The sequence below is a fragment of the Eurypyga helias genome, unplaced genomic scaffold, assembly GCF_000690775.1.
Source record: "Eurypyga helias isolate BGI_N326 unplaced genomic scaffold, ASM69077v1 scaffold34999, whole genome shotgun sequence".
Lineage (NCBI taxonomy): Eukaryota > Metazoa > Chordata > Aves > Eurypygiformes > Eurypygidae > Eurypyga > Eurypyga helias.
The window spans coordinates 559-20,121 of record NW_010273339.1 but is presented as its reverse complement, the minus strand read 5'-3'; the positions used below and the strand labels follow the sequence as shown (position 1 = coordinate 20,121).

The window sequence follows — 19,563 nt, the reverse complement described above, 5'->3', positions numbered from 1 at the left end:
GTAATAATACTTATTTTATACATGGTAACAATGAGATCTTAATGTGGTGTCTACAGAGGTATTACTTAAGGTGAATATTTTCCTGTTTCTCTGTTGGATACAAAGATAACTCCTGGTTGCAGGCTGATGTGCTTCTAATCATATATATACAGATGAATTCCAGTTTTAATTGACATGTGCATAGGGTATGAACTGAGTGTAAATTCTTGCTGCAGAAAGGATTTCCTGTGTGTTTCATAAGGGGTATCTGCAGAGGTCATGGACAAAACTCAAAAGATGGTGTATGAAACTGTATGTATCAATAGAAGGACAGTTTTGGTGATGAGCATGCTTTAGTCCTGCAGGCCACTGTGGTTCCATCCTTCTTACTCCCTCTCCTTTGAACTGGCAGTATTGCTCATGTGGGTCTTTGACCTGGGTCATAGGGCCAGCTGGAAAATTAATTCCAGCCTTGACTGCAGGAGGGAAAAGAGATGTGACTGAACACTGGGAGGGGTAGTCCTGCTGATATCTCTGCTTCTTCCCTGTGCTGTAGTGATTTGACTGGCTGCTTTTGCCACACAAGCAGCTGTGCAAAGCAAAGGAAACTGATCTTCAGTGGTGGTGAAGAGGAGAGGGCTTTGCTCTTGAAAATTTGCTCTAAGTTCTCTTCCTTTTTTCTCCTCCTCTCTCAAATTGCTGACTTCAACTGCACCTCCTTTTCTAGAGACTGCTTCTTTTACCATTGCCTGTTACCCCTACCCTCATGAAGTCCTTAATGTTAACATGAAATGTCATTTGGCTTCACTGTTTGTTGTAGGCAGATAACAGGAAACTGGGAGAATACAGCAGTTCTGAGTCAGTTGTTGGCAGTGTGCAAGCCTAAGAAGACAAAGTTCCAAATATGAACCTAGCGTGTTTTAGAGCCATTACAACCAAAGATTGTACTCTGTTGTGAGAACTCCCATCTGCAGAATGTGAAGATGCCATATGGATGACAAATATAATAATTGGACTCGTTTGGCATCCCTGCATTAGGAATATCTTTGCAGCCTTGGTCAGGGCTTACACTGCTGTTAACAAAGATATGAACAAATGTATATCCAAATGTGACTGAAGTGCCTTGGAAATCATTTCACCCTTGTCACTTTAAAATTTATGGCTGAGCTACATTATCGTTTTTATTTGCTATCCCTTACAATGTTCTGCTCTTCAATTATTTACAGCCTATTAAACTCTGATAGATGTTGGGGGTTTTTGCAGTGCTCTGTTCCAGAACGTAAGAATAAGACTTAATAGCTAATTAATGCTGTGTGCCCTTGTGAATTTAGTTCTATTACTGTATTTAATGTAGTTGTGTCTCTGGTGTGTAAGCATTGCCTAGACAACCACATGAGAGATGCTGGATTAAAGCCCTGCTGAATGACAATGGAAAAATTCCATTAGCACTTACTTTTAAGTAATATTCAAGATTTCAGAGTGCAGAAAAATCACATAATAATGTAGGTTTTAACATCATACATAGTAACAAAATTATACACCATGTTTTTATGACATCAGATTTCATAACAGCTGTAAACTGAATATTGTATTGGAATCACATCTGTTTAATCAGAACCATACCCAAACAGAAGTGACAAAACTTCCCCATCTGTGTGTTTGTACTGTTTATATAATTGCTGATGAACGTTGATTTTAAATTATCTACAGTTTTGTTTTCTCTGCTTCTTGTTTATAGGAGGAGTTTGGCTACAATGCAGATACGCAGAAGCTTCTGGCTAAAAATGGAGAAACTCTTCTCGGGGCTATTAACTTCTTTATTGCCAGTGTGAATACACTGGTGAATAAGACAATTGAGGATACGCTATTGACTGTGAAACAGTATGAAAGTGCCAGGTAGCTATTCTATGTCTAGCTACTTTCATTACCAATTAGTCTTCAGGAAACATAGTTTCTCTCAGTTAAGTCCTTGTATTGAGTGACTAACCTGTCAGATAAAGACCTTAACAACTGTCATATAATTAGGATTTGCAGTTAACTGCTGCCTCATTGCACATCTCTTCAGATGTTTTGTAAATGTTCTGTTGCAGACTTAATTTTACTTGTTAGCTCTATATCTAAGAGTAAAGATAGCAAGCAGGAAAAAAAATAGCTAGATTAAGGTGGCTTTCTACGCAGTGTGATTAACCCTTTTATTTAGCTAGTTGTAATAGGTGAAATAACTTCTTTGACCTTAACATTTAATCTTGTTGTTCTATTAATGCACAATATGTGCATATCACTTCAGTATTTATGCTGAAGTTGCAGGCCTCATCAGAAAGGAGAATGTAAAGAAGAAAACTTCTTGCTGAATGAGTAATACCTTGCAGTGGGGAATGGGTTTCCTGCCCTGGAGAAGGTTACTTTCAGATGTGGCATAGCACTCTAAAGCCAGGTTCCCTTCTCCTGCAAGGGTGTGGATTTATGGTCCTTTCTGATGCCTAGTTCCATTCTGACTTTCTTTCACTTAATAGGATAAAGTGCGGGTTTTTTTAATTGCCAAAGGATGTAGTTTATGCTTATTACTTTTTGTGACTTTTTTTTTTTAGATAAAAAATTGCAAACTACTTGAGTTTAAGTTCTTTCTCTCCTGTTTTTGTCATTGTTCTGCTCTAATGTTTTATTTGTAAGCAAAATAGTAAGTTACTGTTTGGATATTTAGGTAAACTTTCAAAAGGCATGAAAGGCAGAATTAATCTGAATGTAAAGTGTTGCTTTGGTTTTTGCATTAAAGTATTAAACTAATCAGTTCACACACTTTCCAGGTATCCTCTTGAAAATTTATACCAAATACAACTAAGATTGAAAATGACTGGCAAGAACAATGTATGACTCTTCCCTCCTGAAATATCTTCATTACTTGCTCTTTCTGTTCATTGAAGACATTAAGGGTTTTGCCATTTCAATAAGGCAAATAAATTACAAGTTTTTCACTTACATAGCCAGTCTGTCATTTTGCAATTTGAAATTAGGTCACGTTTATTTCTGTGCCTCTTCTTCCCTGTCCCCAGTTGTTCTTCAGCATTTATCTGTTCCTCTTTTCTATCAACTCTGTATTGGTTTGTTTCCTTTTTGGAATTAAGTCATAAATTAAAATAAAGCCTGAATTGTAGCAGCAATAAGGAAGAACCCTGTGAATATTAAAATTACTTAAATTTCTGAAAATGTTGGGGTTTTTTTGAGCAGTTATAACACCAGCTGAAAAGCTGTGTTCATAACCAGTTTTTAAGCCTGATTGTTTTTCTCCCCAGTTTTAGAAATATCTGTTTGAGACAGTACACTTGAAAAGCCAGAAATAGGCTGGTTTATTCCATTAAAATTGGCATCTATCTCGTGTAGATACACTGGGTTCTGCTAGTTGAAAACTACAAAGAGGGTGTGGAAGGAAGAGAGAGGCCTTGGGCAGGGCTGCCTGTGACCCTGGAGTGCCTTCTGGCTATTGTCTCTTGAGTTACCTGGTCAAGTGCTAGATGGCTGTGAGCAAAGGAGCACATCTTGTGTAAAAGGAGGAAGAAACAAGTTATAGGTTGTTACTACGTTTGTCTCCTCCACTTGTGATAATCTTTTTAAATATAGGAATAACTAATCTGGCAAGGATCCAGTGTTCCAGTAGACTTGTTTGTAACACTGGAAAGTAGAAGGTTTTGTGATACCATCTTTCAAACTATTAACATTCTGTAGGTGCTTCTCCCACCTATAAATGCTGTATGTTGATGAATAGAAAGCTTAACTTAAACTTTCTTGGAGGAAAAAAACCCACCCTTAAAATTTTTGAAGACAAAACTAAATATTCAGACTTATTCTGTATTAAAAGAAAAGCTTTAAAGACACTTTCATTCCATTAAAATGAGAAGGAAGGTAGGACTGGCTTATCTCTAGTCATGTAATAAAATAGTACAGTTTCATATGGAAGGATATCAAGGAGGTCTAACTTTTTTAATGAGTAGTGGTATATGAAGACTCGCTGGTTCAATTTAAATGTTGTCAAGTATCTGCAAGTAAGAGCCTGTACCATAACATAAATTCTATTTTTGATAGATAAGTCAGAATTCCGTAGAAGATACTTTTCACCTGTCTTACCTAGAAAGGAGATACGTACCTTTAGTGCAGAGTTAGCTTAAATACTTGCCCAGCTGTTAGTCTTAACCTTCTGTCTTTCTCTTCCCTTACCTCCTTCAGTGGTGGTATTGGTCCAGAGTGTCTGACTTCCCTAGGAAAATAAGATAGGCCCTCAGCAGAGTATAAATAATGCACCATCTTTCTGCAGTCTACCCACAGATAAACAGAGATAAGAATCCCTAGGTAAGAACTTGCAGACAAGTTCTTACAAAACTCCTTGCAGAAGAACTACAGAACTGTTCCGTGTTGAAAAAGCCTTGGGACAGTGTGGTACAAGTGAGTTGTTACTCAGACATCTGCTTAAAGGAGATGTCCTGCTCTTGGTGGTTCCTTTGCTCTCCACACAAACTCTTGACTGAACTGATTTAACAGCAAAAGAATAACTGGGTTGGGGGGGATTCACTAGCTTTATCTGGGTGAAAAAGTCAAGATGTCCCAAGAAGGGCTCTGACCACAGAAGCCAGTATAAAACTTGGGGTTGGGGGCATGTGGCTGAGGCAGGAACAGAAGAGGGAGGGTCCTTGCTGAGGAAGCTTTATACGATGTGCTTAAGGGTGTGGAGTTTTTTTTGATGAATAGGAGAAGGGGGAAAAGCTTGCCCAGGTTTTTTATTTTGTATAAACTTGATGGTTTTGTTCACATTGATCATATGTGAAGTCTGTTTTAAGACACTTTGCCTTTAGATTTTATTCCTTCTCCTCTTTTTTCTCAGGGTTGAATATGATGCCTATCGAACAGACCTTGAAGAGTTGAACCTTGGCCCTCGTGATGCAAGCACTCTGCCAAAGATTGAGCAGTCGCAGCAACTGTTTCAGGTGCATAAAGAGAAATACGACAAAATGCGTAATGATGTCTCTATCAAATTGAAATTTTTGGAAGAAAATAAGGTAAGCTGCAACTTCTGATGTTATGTTTAGGTGTCTCGTTCTGGAAGTTTCTGCTTTGTTAGAAGTACTGTGGTTGTTAGATCTTAAAATATATCTTAATTTAAAAGTGAAGGAAGCAAAGAAAATAAGCTGAACTACTTGCATTCTTGCTGTGTCACTGAAGGACACAGACTTTTAGAGCAGGCAGCCTTCGATCCCTAATCAAGCCGTTCAGCTACCAATGACAAACACTATGGCAGTACGTTTCTTGTTGTTATGGGAGGCTTCAAGTTTGGAAAAGCATTACTTTTCCCATTTAGCACATTTAATGGTTGAGTCCTGTCACTATTGATTTAAGATTCAAAGTAATATTTGTTTGACAATGCTATCATGGATGATATGCACATAGAAAGTGAGAGAACTGTGAAAAGCCTTCTTGAAAGTAAAGCTTCCTTTAATAATGTGGACTGAGAAATACACCTTTCTATAATGCCCTTATAGTTTCTTAATGCCAAACATGGCTCTTGAACTGTTGAAGTGTTGTTTTCCCATATTTGTTCCAACCATACCATTTCACTTATACCCTTGTAATGATGGGGTTCTTATCTCTTCTATTCTGCCTACCAGGCAAAAATAAAATTGCCGTGTACAACACACTTTAAAACTGTCCTTTCTTTGATAAACAAGTCCTTTTAAATTGTTTTTAATTTGATGTAAAAATTATGGTCTTGCAAGACCATATATTTTCAAGATCTGAATGTAGGTACCGACTGCCTGTGAGAGGATACAGGAGTGGCTCCAAATGACAACCGTAGCAAACCGTGTTTCTTGCATGGAAGGAAGAAATTTTAAAGGAAAATTATGGGGACAAGCTAAGCCAATTAAAACTGATTATTATTCTTAATCCAATAATATATTATCACATACACAGTTGCATCAGCTACTTAGAATAAAGATGGCAGACAGGAAATAAACATGAACTATCAACACATGAGAAGAAAAAAAAATTGAGAAAATCATCAAATCCTCTGGTTTCCAAAATAGTATATGCTAAAAATGTAGCTCCTGAACACTGTTACTTCATATAGGTATTTGCATTAGGACCAGGGGTCTGGAATCACATAGCCATTTAGCATGATCTGGTTCATCAGCTCACAAAAACTGGTATTGCCCTGACTTTCATTTGTTGTTCTTGCTGAACTTGTAGCCCATTAACTTTCAAATAGAAAAAATCCTTATTGAAATTAATTTTCTTGAACAAGCCAAGGTCTAAGTGCTGAAACTTATGCTCACATTAGAAAATGCTTATAGGAACTGAGGTTTAAAATTATGCTGGTTTGAAAACGGGTATACTGAATGTATCTGTTTCCCCTTTGGTTTCATCTTCTAGTAAATTGTTTGCTGCTAACATAATGTACCTATTTTCTCTTGAAATTGTTTGGTCCTCCCAGCTTATATCTGTACAGGAATTCTGATGCTTAAGTTCAAATTAGTTGAAAATAGCACTTACCCTGCTTCCTCTTGGTTTGCATTAGCTGTATAACAGACTGAACAATTTATGTTTATACGGATAGGGGTGCTCCAGAGTGAAAGAATTTTATTTCCATTTTGTACAAAAAGAAGCTTCCATATCTTTAAAAAAAAAAAAACTTAAATAATATCATTTAGGGAGCAGTAGTGAAGTTCTTTTCCTAATTACAGTCTTGAATTAGATCAAGCATCCTGTTAGCAGTCACAGCCTACAAATTTTGTTTCTGAAAGAGATTGTTTTTTCCTTCCTGCCTTTTCTTTTAGATTAATACAGAGGGGACTTTCACATGCTTAAACCTTTTTATCACTGGCTAACATTTCTCAGTTTTGATACTGGAGATGTCAAAATATTTATTAAAGGTTGTATGTAATTTTGTTCCCAAATAAGCCATAGAAAGGACTTCCTTTACAGTCAAATCTTGGTTTAAATATAATTATCTACTGAGGGCTTTACTCAGGTAAGCTTTACTTTGGTGTTTTTTATTTATTGTATAGGATTTGCTGTAGTAAACAATATGTAATATTGATCCTAATCCTAAATTTTCATTTTGGGAGCACTTCTTTTCCACCTTGCATCTGTCTCTTGATAGTTTTTGTTCTGTTCTTCTGTTCCTGGGCTTTAATGTGGAGGCAGTGGTTATCTGAGAGATGTTCTCACCAATCTGACATCTTTATTCCTTTTTCTGTTGTCAGCCTTTTTTTGTTAACTTCAATGGAAGGGAGCTCCTGTTAGCACTCACACTTGTTCCACAGCTAGTACTAGGAGAGCACAGTTGATTTGCCAGACAACTATATGACCATTATAAACATGACTTCTAATTTTTAGCCTCATACGAAGTGTATGCGACTGTCTTAAGTCAATTAACTTGCTAAATACAGGATCAGTAAGCATAGGAACTCTTAATTTTGGTTAGAGTTAATGATCTCAGATGTTCTACTTTTTCCAAAGGTACATGACAAAAATTGCTATGATCCATCATAATTTAAACATCTATAAATACATCACGAGCCTAGCATGAATGAGAAGAAAGAAGGGAGGAAGAGAGCAATCGCGACAGCTGTATGAGTGTCTAACACAGCTGCTTCAGCTGTGGGAGTAGTGCACTGTTTAGGATGTGCCTTAAACTGCAGACCTGATAGGATGTTCAACTTCCAAGTGGAAGGGTGATTTTGATACTAAGATGTTACAGTAGTCCTGGGGAGGGCATTTACAGTGGTTATACTGATACAATATTCTTAGTTGCAGGAACTTGCCATTTTGAGTGTCTGTCCCCAGGACCATGTTGGTGCCCATTTAATAGAATGGGAGATGAAAATAATGGAAGATCAAACAGGCAAAATACTGGTTTTACTCAATCTCTCACAAAGGGCCTTTTTGCAGCCTGTTTTAGAAAGCCTGTGTTGTTGCAGGCTTGTTGCATATGAGGCGAATGAGGGTTAGTGTTTGAGCAGCGACATCAAGGCATGGTTTTGCCAGACTCGTTACGGTATACCAGAATGTGTAAATCTCTAATAGTCAGCTTCATTAATACGTATTGTCATGGTGCTGAATCCAGATGTGAATTAATATTTGTTCTAATCTAATTGGAGAAGCCTCTTTAGGTAAGAAAATAGTATGGTAGCCAAGCAACTTTTTTATTGTATATCTGTAAACCTTTGGGATTCAAGTCATGTATCTATTGCTAGAGGATGTAGTACAGTGTAGTGTCAAGCTTATCACTTCTGTGTTGGGAACAGAATTGTGTAATGAAACCTTGGCCTAGCAAGGCAATTAAGCAATTTAGAATTTAATTTTTAGATTAGATAGATCAGTTCATGTATCTTCCAATGAATGTTTTTAGTCTGACCAATATTAAACATTTAAAAAAAAGTTGTATATTTTTTGCCTGACAAATGAATGTCGAAACAGAATCCTGGATACTCTTTTGTAAGTGCATCTCCACTCTATGCACTCAGTTATATTCCCACTCAAAAGTTTTGTCCCATATTTGGCTAAGCATGACATAAGAGGACAGCAGGGAAAACCAGGAGGTGATTGAAGCTGTCCCTGCAAAGGAACTGTAAAGCCAGTTTAACTGGCTGGTGGGTTCCGGTTGGTCTGTGCTGCTGCGAATGTCGCCAAACAGCCGTAAACCAGCTGGCCCTACATTTAGGGGAAGAAAGGGCATCACGTGGTTGCAGTCTCCTTGTCACTGTTCTCATGGGTTCATATGTTAATACTTCCATTAAAGACCCTCAAAGGTTCAGAGAACTGAATTACAGTAAAGCTGGGATTGCAAGTTTCTGTCTGTAAAACCAAGATAAACAAGATTTCTACTCACTTTGGCTGTAACATTTTATTTTGAGGTTAGAACTGATTTTTTTTGGTTTTTTGGTGTTGTTACTGCAAAGTATTATTGGTGCTATCCCCAACTGGCAGAGTTCTGTGTATGGAATATGTATAATGTTTGTGGCATTGGGCAGTGAGCATAAGAATAGCTGCCATCAAAATCTGTAGCTTACAAATAGTTAATTTTTTTTTAAATAAGGATGGAGCCCTGTTCTTAGCTTAAGGATTTCTGCCCCTGGTAAGATTTTGAAAGGGTGTTGTCTTTTTGAGAAAGGAAAAACTGTTTCTTGTGTATGTACTTGAGAAATGTCAAACCTCTCTGTGTAAAAAAGAAATAGAATGCAGTTCTGTGAGTTGCACTTCAGGAGTTTGATGTTTAAATGTTTGCTTCTACAAATGAAAGCAACTTGTAGTCTAATGGAAACCCAGATGGTGCAACTGTTGAGACCAAATAACTTGAAAGATAGTTAGGGGAGAGGATTCTGATAGCTGTGAGGAGGTACAAACTGACAAAAACTACCATGGGAGTAGTTGTCTTGGTTGTTGAGATGGCTGAAACAGTCTGAACGAGGAGGATGTAAAAAAAAAAAAATCTGTACTTACCATATTTCCCATGGCACAGTATTTGGAGGGAGGTGGGGAGAAGAGGACAATATTTAGAAAGTAAATGAAAATTTAAGAGCAGCCAGAAGAAATGTGAGAACGAAGATCCAACCTACAGTATCTTCTGTATATGAAACCTGAGTCTTCTGTTTCAGGCATGCCCATTTTTTTTTTATGTTTATCCACAAAGTTCAGTTTTGTTTTGAGACTGAAGTTTGCCAAGTCTGTTATGGAGTGCTTACCCTTCTCATAATTAGGAACAAATAGATATCTGTAGTTAATTAACAAGGAATGATGATTTTAAATGATGTTCAACTGTAAAACGTGATGGCTTTTTGACAAGCATGCTAGTCATCCACTGTTACCTGTATTTTAGCAGCGTACCATTAACATTCTTTTATTGAAAGGCAAATCCTCAGATGCTCGCTCCCTGGAATAGGTGCTACAGCTCAGTGCTCAAGAGTTAGCCTTCAGCGGTGTAGTCAGACAGTCACTTCCAGGCTTTGCTGCCAAAAATAAAAGTGGTCCCTTCATCCTCTCTCCCCCTTCCCCCACACTGCCTTCTCAGTTGTGCTTACAAAAGTGTTTTTGCAGCTGTGCAGAGAATCAGATTGGGGAACTGATCCAGGTTAAAGCAAGTATGTTGTTGTCTGGTTAGTTTTAATCTAGATCTGTTCCCTGATCCAACTGACTACATAACTGCATGAATGTTTTGCCAACAGAGGGCTAAGGTGAACCATAGTGTGGAAGTAGGAGTCAACGGCTGGCTACGGGAGTGGGTAAGGCTGAGATTGTTTCATGGGAAAACTGGTTCGTTTTGAACTTGGCTGTAAGTGAATTCTCATTGTCCAGTTCTTAGCTGTGATTGCAGGTGTTTTTGCAGTGGACATGAGGTGATTTGGGATGTTACAGCTTTTTCTCTTTTCTCTTAGCTGGCTGTGACTTCATAGTAGGGCTCAGTGTAGAGCTTCTTTGTACGATGTCAGACAGCTCAAGTAACTTTAAGATTAAATTGCTAGGAAAAAGACCACTTAAAGGAGGCTACAGTAAGAAGATCCCGCAATCAGCCTGTGAAGGAAGTTGTGACACCTTGAACCTCTGCAACCAGTTTGATAACAATCACAAAATTTACACCACAACGATCTGGCTTGGGGATAGAACTTGGTGCAGTGAGGTAGCTCTGGTAGTTCAGAAAACTCCACCAAAATAAAACATGGGGTTTTTTTTAGTCCAAATCATCTGCCTCTACATTGTGAAGTCTTGCGTCTGTGTGTGCACATGCATGCCTGAGCCTAGGTCTGACTGAGTTTATAAAATTGTCAGAAGTCTTAAAGGCAGTTCGCAGAAGCTTTATGTTAAAAGCTACCCTAACCAAGTACCAAATTTGGTCTCAAATTGATGAGCTTGGGCTGCTTTCATTTGAGTTCTTATAAACAGCCTGAATAAAACTCTTGTAGCATTTTGAGAATATGTTAGAACACTAAGTGTACTCCTGTGCAGAATTCCTAGCTTGGACTGTGTCAAGTCTTTTGTCTCAGTGATGAAAGAATCTGCTCAGGAAAGAGTCTACTGCTAAACTTTTGAAAGCAAACCCTTTATATTGTTGTGACGTTTTCCACTTGTACGGCATAAAAATTTTCATCCCAAAAATATTACAGGTAACCCCCGCATGTATTTATATACATATATTCCCACACAAAGTGAAAAAGAGTCCATCTTTTATGACTTGGAAAAGCTGAACTATGTTGTTTGAACAACTGTAGTTAGCTAAATTCTGCATCTCCTAAATGTTAAAACGTGTGTATATAGTGAATTTTTTTGAAGACTACTCTGAATGAAGAAAACATTGTCTCAAAATACGATGTGCATGGTGAACTCCTTTCTAACCATACACACCTCTCACCTTTTTTCTTGGAGAGCTTTTTGGTGGAATAAGCTACCATTTTACACCATGAATGAGGCAAGTAGCCTGTTCTTTGACAGCTATTTAGTTAAATTAGCCTGAATTGTTAAGGGAGAAAACATAGGGATAGCAATTTTCAAGTTGTCAGAGCAACTGAGACCAAAATTTGAGTCACTGAAGAGAGGTTATCAATTAAGTAGGGTACAAAGGACTGTACAGTTGTCAGTTTATGAGCAGAACTTAATTTGTGAAATGAGCCTATTGAGTAAAATAAAAAAGGGTAAAAAATGCTGTATGCTCCTAAAAGAAATTTCAAATTTTGGTGATGAAACTTTTGTATACACACCTGCATATGTGCATGCACACACACACTTAGCCCTATTGTTTCTCTCAAAGTATTTTATTTTGAAAGCATATTATTGCATTTCTTTGTTATAGTGTAGGTAGGACACTTCTGCTGTAATAGCATCTCTAATAATATATGTTGGGTTTTTTTCATTTGAGATCTTTTCTTAAATGAAGGCAATTAAGTATTTGTGTGTTGAGTTGCATGCATTTCAGAATAGCATGTAGACAAATAACCGGTTAAAACGGGCATGCCAGTTGGTGGGCATAGGCCAAACCTGGCCTGAGGATAGTTCTGCTTCCCAGCATGACAGGAGCAGACTGTCCCTTGTGGATTGTGCGGAGAGATGAGGCAGCGATCCAAACTTTGAGTAGAGAAAGCTTGATCTGGTACGTACTTCATCCTCCCTTTGGGCTCAGCCAGCTACCCTGTTCCTCTGTTCTCCTCTGCGTTGGCCAAATGCTATTGGGCTTCAGGTCTCGTAGGATGGAATCGGGCACAGGGCCACCACCGTAGGGATCTGAGCTCGGACACAAGAGTAGGGCTGTACTGTGCTGAGAGTACACTCAGGAACAGAATGGACAGGTTTTGGCTGCAGGAGAAACTGGGCAGCTGCCTCTTCAGCATACTGCTGTTCGTCATTCACAGCTTGAGGTTTACTGGTGTGCTAGGGTGAACGTGTAATATGTTTAGCTCTGAATTCATCAGTGCTATAGCTCGTCATCATAGGTGAGGCTGAAGAGAAGAAGCGACACCCTCCAGCTGCTTTTGTGCTCTTCTCCCCAGGTTTTGATTACTGCTGTGACCTGTATGTTTTGTGACTACTTTGCACAACTGTTACAGTTCAGATAATGACCCTAGTGCTCTAAATAATCCTGTGTTACAGGAGATGGGCAAGAAATATTGCTGGGAAAAGAACATTGTTTTCATTTGACTTAGGTATGCAGGAGCTGGAAAACAGCAATTCTCTGCAAGGAGGGGCAAATAAATGAACTGTGTACTTAGGTGATGCATTTGTCGTATACTGTCTCAGGGAAGTCCATTTGGCCTGCAGGTAGGTATCTTAAACAGAGGTTTGACATCTAATTTCAAGGAGTCAAGTACTTGTAATCAGGTGTTTGATAACACTGCGCTGTTTAGTGAATTGCTTTTGGTCCGTGCATACTGATTTGGTGTTGACTGCTAAGTGTACTTTATGAAAACTCTACATTGCTTAAATGTTAAATAGCTTTGTATTTGTATTTTTAAACTACTGTTAAATAATCCGGTATGAAGTCTGAGCATCTCAAATGCCCCCCCCCCCCCCCTTTTTTTTTTTTAATATAACTGACCTGTGATGTTTAACAATCTGCTGCCTCCTCCTGACCTATCCCTATCCTTGCCTGCAGGTTAAGGTATTGCACAATCAGCTTGTTCTGTTCCACAATGCCATTGCAGCGTACTTTGCTGGGAATCAAAAGCAGCTTGAACAGACACTTAAACAGTTCCACATCAAATTGAAAACTCCTGGAGCAGATGCCCCATCCTGGCTTGAAGAACAGTAATTGGATCAGAGAAGAGGACCCAATGTTAACCTAAAATCTGTAGATCTGATAACAAAGGGTTGGGTTGAAGGACTGTTGTAGTGATTCTTGCACATACAGCTTTAATTTTTTCCCCCTTTTTATAATACTGTAAAACTGAATTTGGTGGGAAAGTGGGTGACTTTAAGGTAACCAAATGTCATTGCTTTCAGATCAAATAGAGCACTCCTTTTGTATGTAAAGGTTGGTGGTTATTTCTGTAACTTGGATGGTGCAGGGGAGGCGGGGGGTGGGAGCCAGGGCAAGGAAGGGAGGGGAAACTACTATTATAGATTTGCACTGACAAATGATGTTTGATTTCTGGTCATTTTGGTGGCTAGTCAAAATATTTCCAAATGGATGTTTACATGATTTGTTCCAACTTCTGGTATTTTATACATGAATATAGAAAACATCTTTAGTAATTTTCATACGACTTTTTAAAAGGAGAGAGTTAAAAGAATATTTTGCAGATTAATAATAAGGCCTATATGAGATATCGTTATGTAAGGCAACGGTAGCAGATGGCTCATTGACTAGTGGAATTGCAGCAAATGCCTTTTTAAAAGATGTTCCTTTCCATCATAGGTTGGAGAGAGGGAAAAAAAACAACCCCGAAACCTAGGAAAAACACTAAAGCAAGAATCACTGTCAGTCTGAGGCTTCTAAGCACACATTTTTGCTTTGCACCAAGTGGTTTGCTGAGTAGGCCAACCATGCAATGTACTTATTTCATTTAAAATGTTACTTTCTCTATGAAACAAATACCGTACTAGCCTTAAATCACAGGTATGTGCCTTTTTATAATGTTTTCCACCAGTGTACATAATCCAAGAACCCTTTCACATAATGGTTTGTCAGTTCCCAACAAGGTGAAGGAGACTGTGTAAATGCCGTTTTGTTTTACACTTAGAGCAAGTTAATACTTTAGTTAACCTTCATGGGCAGGTAGATCTTGAGAGGAAATCTGGCTGGTATGTTTTTTCTGTTTAACTGAAAAGCATACCTTGGCAAGGGGAGTAACATGGAGGATACTTTTTCATTTCTCCATCAATCGTGTAGTCCTTTAAATGTAAAACTATATGTCAATTTTATCATAGACATTTTAAATTCAATATATTAGAGTCTTTATTTGCACATGTTGTGTTGCTTTGTGTTCTCAAGTAAAATGAAATACTTCAAATGTTATTTACAAAGGTGTGGATTGTATGATTTACCGTACTGTATGTTCAAATGCCTTTCAGCTGACGTTCTTCAAGTTTTCAGTGCTTAACACGACTGTAATGTAACTGTAAATCAAACTTTTTAATCATTCCTCATTAAATTCTTGGCCTGACGGGGAGCCTTTTTTCTGTTGTTATTCTGTCAGAATCTCTTGTAATAGACCATCTATGTTCCCCAGAATGTATATCCTATGTGAATTTTGTATTCATATTAAAGGTGTTTGCAGTCAAACTCCCTTGACTCGTGATGGTTAAGAGTAGAACCCAGCTTCTGCAGTGAAAGCTTAGTCCTGTTTTTCTGAATTGCTGCCCCTGCCCAAGAAATTCTGGTAAAACAGTACGAGGTGGTAACACTGCTGTTTTATTTCAGGATGGTTTTATACTGAGCAAGTTCAACTTGGGTGTAGACTCACAGTGAAACTAATCTTTCAGTTTATGTAATTCTTGACTTAAACTTCAAAAGGACACTTGATTACATTTACAACTCTTATGGAAGCCATTGACCTCCCCGTCTCTGAATCACAGCATGCGTGCGGTGCAATGGTGCAGGGAAGAATACCTGTATAACTCTGCGGTTGAGCTAGGAAATGTAGACAGCAGCATTTAGCAGAGGTGGAGAATGCAAACCTACTGACTACAACCGAAATAGCTTTCGGAACACTATAGGAAAAGGATGCATATGGATCATGTGCCACTGGCTTCTATCCCAGATCCGTGCGTCTCCTGCTGAGGATAGTCCCTGCCCAGAAGTAAGAGATCGGCAGAAACGGTAAGGGTGAACTTGAATCTGAAATTGCCTTTTATGCAGGAATGACCCACGTGGTATTGTGTTGCTCCCAAACTTTTGTAATGGCATAAAACTGCCAGAGTCTCTTCAGCTGGAAGCAAAGGTTGGACAAAAGAGATGATTTACTAAAAACTGTGTATTGTTTAATACCAGGGAGAAGGAAGAATGGCATCCATTTTGCTCATGGAAGCAATTGTCCTAATTGTTAGCCTCAGTGAAGAGGGCTCTATATTCCATCCATCAAAAGGCAATCAGCTTAATATCCTATTGTAGTACTTCTGACTTTTTGTTTGCTCCTGTTCCTATGTGCTTATGAAATAAGTCAAGCTCATGTCTTGTATTCAAAGTTAACTCTTCAGATGGCACCAAATTTAGACACTTCTGCTTCAGGAGATCATATGAGGAAGATACTTCTGAAACTTCTAATGGGGAGCAATTACAGTTGTCAGCTTTTCTGATATTGGAAAAGCTGTGTGAATGGCTTGATTGTAATGCTGGCATGTATCTGTAAAGACAGTTGTCAGGGTGGATTTGTGTTTGTTTGACAAGAGGGCCATACCCACCTAGTAGAGTCTTGTCTGTGAAAGACTTTCTCTCTGTTACAGGTTATCACATTAGTGCTTCTAGTGTTGTCTGAGGTTTCTCAGGAAGAAGAATTCGAAGCAGTTAATGGTGTTTAAGCTGCTGTAGCTGCTCTACCAAATGACGACCCCGGGGCTGTTTCATTTCTCAGTGACTGTACTGTAAGTTACCTGCACTCCTGGCTTTCTATGAATTCTACAAACAGCTCTTCGGCTCAAAACATGCTCTTTGGCACACTTAGGGCTTTGTCAAGCCCTTACAAAGAACCTTTCTGGTTACAAAATGTATCTATATTTGAAGAGAGGTTTATGTGAGTAGAGCATAGTAACACACCAGTATCATTAAAATAACAGCTTGATTTCAATCTTCTGTCAACTGGTTTTCCCAGCAGCTTTATCTGTTCTGTCTCTGCTTCAAAAAATGATCAAAGTAATATAAAAGGAAAGCTAAATGTTCCCCTCAACTCTGTTTTGAACTGAGCTGGGGCCATGTTCAGTTTGTCTTCCCTGCTTATCTGCTCTTGTTCCTTATTGTGGTGTTACAAGAGTAATAAGGTATTATAATTATTTAGCATTCCTCATCTGCAATTATCTTTAGGGTTTTTTTTAGTCTGGTTATCTTTTCCATGTTGCATGCTTGATGTGGAGGTTGTTCTAGTCACAGATTTTTTTAATTAGCCGTTAATCTTGTACTTTGATTGCCCCCACCCCAGACTTACCCACTGGCAGCTAAGTCATGTCAAATTGAAAGCCTTTTATTTTGATGAGAGGATCCACAGAGGACTTGACTGTTCCTTGGTTTATATTTCCTTGTTCTGGCTGTTACTTGTACTAGTTAATAGCTCTTTGACATCTTTGGGTTCTTCTGGGTGCTGTGGTGTTAAAGCTAGTGCTGCGCACAGCAAGGGCATTTCTGTGCCTGTGACAGCGGTCTCGCTCACCTCGCTGCACCGTTTTTCACCAAGGTCCTTTCTCTTCATTTCTGTCAGTCTTATATGGGAAGCAAGTGTCCAGGAAGATAAAGTGTGTAACCATGGCAATAGCTGGAAGTGAATTAAGGAAGTAGCATAGGAGTAGCAAGTAGGGTGGCTTGTGCCTGTCATGGAGAAGGGCATCAATTGATAGAGCAGTAGCGGGAAGGAGTAGTGATGTGTTGCTGTTTCATCAGAGTCCCTGTAGTGTAACACAGAAGCAGCGTATGAACCTTGCAGAGCCTTGGCCATTAAAGCTCAGTCTATGGCTTGCAAATCTGTTTCCTACTGCTGAGACTGCTGATGCGAAAGCGTTACCATTTACACTTCAGCTGCCTTTTGAAAAGAGAATTCTTTTAGGAAGGTGGCAGGAGCAGTGATTCTGAGCTGTCCACTATTGGTAGTGTATTTCTGTTAAGGACATGCACTCGGCAAAATGCACATTCAAGTTGTTTTTAATTGCTATGGGTGGGAAAAGCCTTGTTTTCTAAGCAAATACACTCTGTCCTACCTCTTTATGAGAAACTGTTTTACAGACAATAGCTATTGGAGGAACGGAAATGTCTGATATTCTAGGAGAAGCAGAAAATCATAGACTCATAGACTGGTTTGGGTTAGAAGGGACCTTTAAAGACCATCTAGTTCCAACCCCCCTGCCATGGGCAGGGACACCTTGCACTACACCAGGTTGCTCAAAGCCTCATCCAGCCTGGCCTTGAAGACTTCCAGGGATGGGGCATCCACAGTTTTTCTGGGCTGCCTGTTCCAGTGCCTCACCACCCTCTCTGTAAGGAATTATTCTTTCCTGATATCTGAACTAAATCTCCCCATTTTCACTTTAAACCAGTTACCCCTTGTCCTGTCAGTACCTGCCCTTGTAAAAGGTCCTCCCCCAGCTTCCTTGTAGCCCCTTCAGGTACTGGAAGGTGCTATAAGGTCTCCCTGGAACCTTCTCCAGGCTGAACAAGCCCAACTCTCTCAGCCTTTCTTCATAGGAGAGGTCAAAAAAAAGAGATCAAGAGTGTCTTTACAGAGTTCCCTTGCATCACTGGGTGGTAGAACTGAGATGGGTACCAGTGTGGCTGTGTGATAACATTTCTTAATTAAGCACAGAGATCAGATATAGAACAGAGTAAACCTGAAACAAATTTTTAGTTTGGGTTTGCCATGTTACTACTGTTTATGCCAGCATAAATCCCTTGGTTCAGTCAGGAACAGTTCAGCTATCAGCACTGTGTTCCTAGTAAATGGCACTTAACAAATAGTATGCTTTACTGTGCCAATTAAAAAAAATAATTACACACCTTGCAACCTTTTTAAGAACACTGAAGGCTGTAAATTTAAGCACTTAAGAGTTAAATAATACTAAAAACTAGTGTTGCCTGTTCAGTCTTGATTTGCCTTTCTTACATACGTGTATGCATCATACTAGTTTTATGTGATAGTGGTAATTAATTGCAGGGTTTTGTTTCAAGAGGTTAACTACCACATTGCTTGATTTTGAAGCCAAATAGAACTTGGGTTTACAGTGTCTGAAGTGTCACAATTAACCTTCTCTCCTGCCTTTGTCCGAACACTGTAGAAATGAGGGCTTGTAATGAAGATAACGATGCCTTTTGTGCAGAAGGTATAAAATGCTTTGCTCCCATTAGATCTGTCATTAAATTCATATTCAGCCTAAAGCACCAGAAGCTTTGTGTTCTAAAGAAAAGCAGAGTTTACAAAAGGCATTTTTTCCTCTCGTAAGAAAAAAAGGAAATGCCTTAAAAGAAGTAGTCGTCATATTGAAAACTGTCTTGAGCTTTTCGTTAACTAGAAATCTCAGAATATTAACAATAGGATTTGTCCAACCCATCTAAATACTATCTGTTCTAGGAAGGTGCATTTGTTGCTTATTATAGGTGGGGCTGCTCAATCTACCTATTATTAAAGTTGCTTAACACTTCCTACGGTAAAGACCTGTTTTCAGTTGTTTGTATCTTGGATGAATTTTAGCAATGTGGGCAAAATCTTTCCCTGCTGAGTGTTCAGACTTTTAGGGAGAAAGAAAAAAAAAAATCAGCTGAACACTTAAAATTAATTTGCTAACATTGTGTTTTGGAAAAGTTCTGGGGAAAAATCTCACAGGGTGAGAAGTTGGAGAGTTTAACTTCACATCCAGACTGGCTCCCAGGTCCTCTGCTGCCCTGTTCGGTTTTGGGTTTTTTTTAAATACAATGCTATTATGCAAGTCTCTTGTTTGGCTTGCTCTTTCCGTCTTTTGGAGCGAACGTTTGTGCTCATGGCTGGCAGCAATGAAAACAAGCTTCTGTGGTTCCCACACAGGCAGTTACAGTCCAAGTGGCAATGTGCTTCCCTGCTGACGACCTCGGGGGTGACCCGACACTCTCGAGGAATGTCCGTGCTGGCTTCAAGCTGAGCGTGTCCTCCCCAGCTGCCGCTAACCCTGCCAAGCGGAGATGTGTGGTGTGGTAGGAACTGCCGTTTACTGCAGCTGAACTGTTTTCACTCAGTGTGTCTTGAGCTGCAATGGCCAGGTTCTGACATGGTGTTCCATAACTCTTCCTTTTGCTGGAATATGTTTTGGGTGGGTGTTTGTTTGTTTGTTTTTTTCATTTGGGTGAATGAGACGGGCTGTCCTGCCAGACCAGTAGGTCAGATCTCTGGCTGCGGAACTGTAAGCTGGGGTGGTGTAACCTCAGCCACCGCAGGCCTGGGCTCCACT

At 39.1% G+C, this 19,563-nt stretch overlaps 1 protein-coding gene across 6 annotated transcripts in view; it reads left to right on the top strand.

The window, feature by feature from the left end:
• Window positions 1–13,258, top strand: part of ARFIP1 (ADP-ribosylation factor interacting protein 1) — a 38,362-nt gene extending 25,104 nt beyond the window's left edge. For all 6 annotated transcript variants that reach the window (XM_010159446.1, XM_010159451.1, XM_010159448.1 and 3 more), the window contains 3 exons: window positions 1,718–1,875; window positions 4,850–5,024; window positions 13,103–13,258. In XM_010159446.1, coding sequence (XP_010157748.1) covers window positions 1,718–1,875; window positions 4,850–5,024; window positions 13,103–13,258 — 489 coding nt within the window. The remainder of the gene's footprint in view (window positions 1–1,717; window positions 1,876–4,849; window positions 5,025–13,102) is intronic.
• The last annotated feature ends 6,305 nt before the right edge of the window (window positions 13,259–19,563 follow it).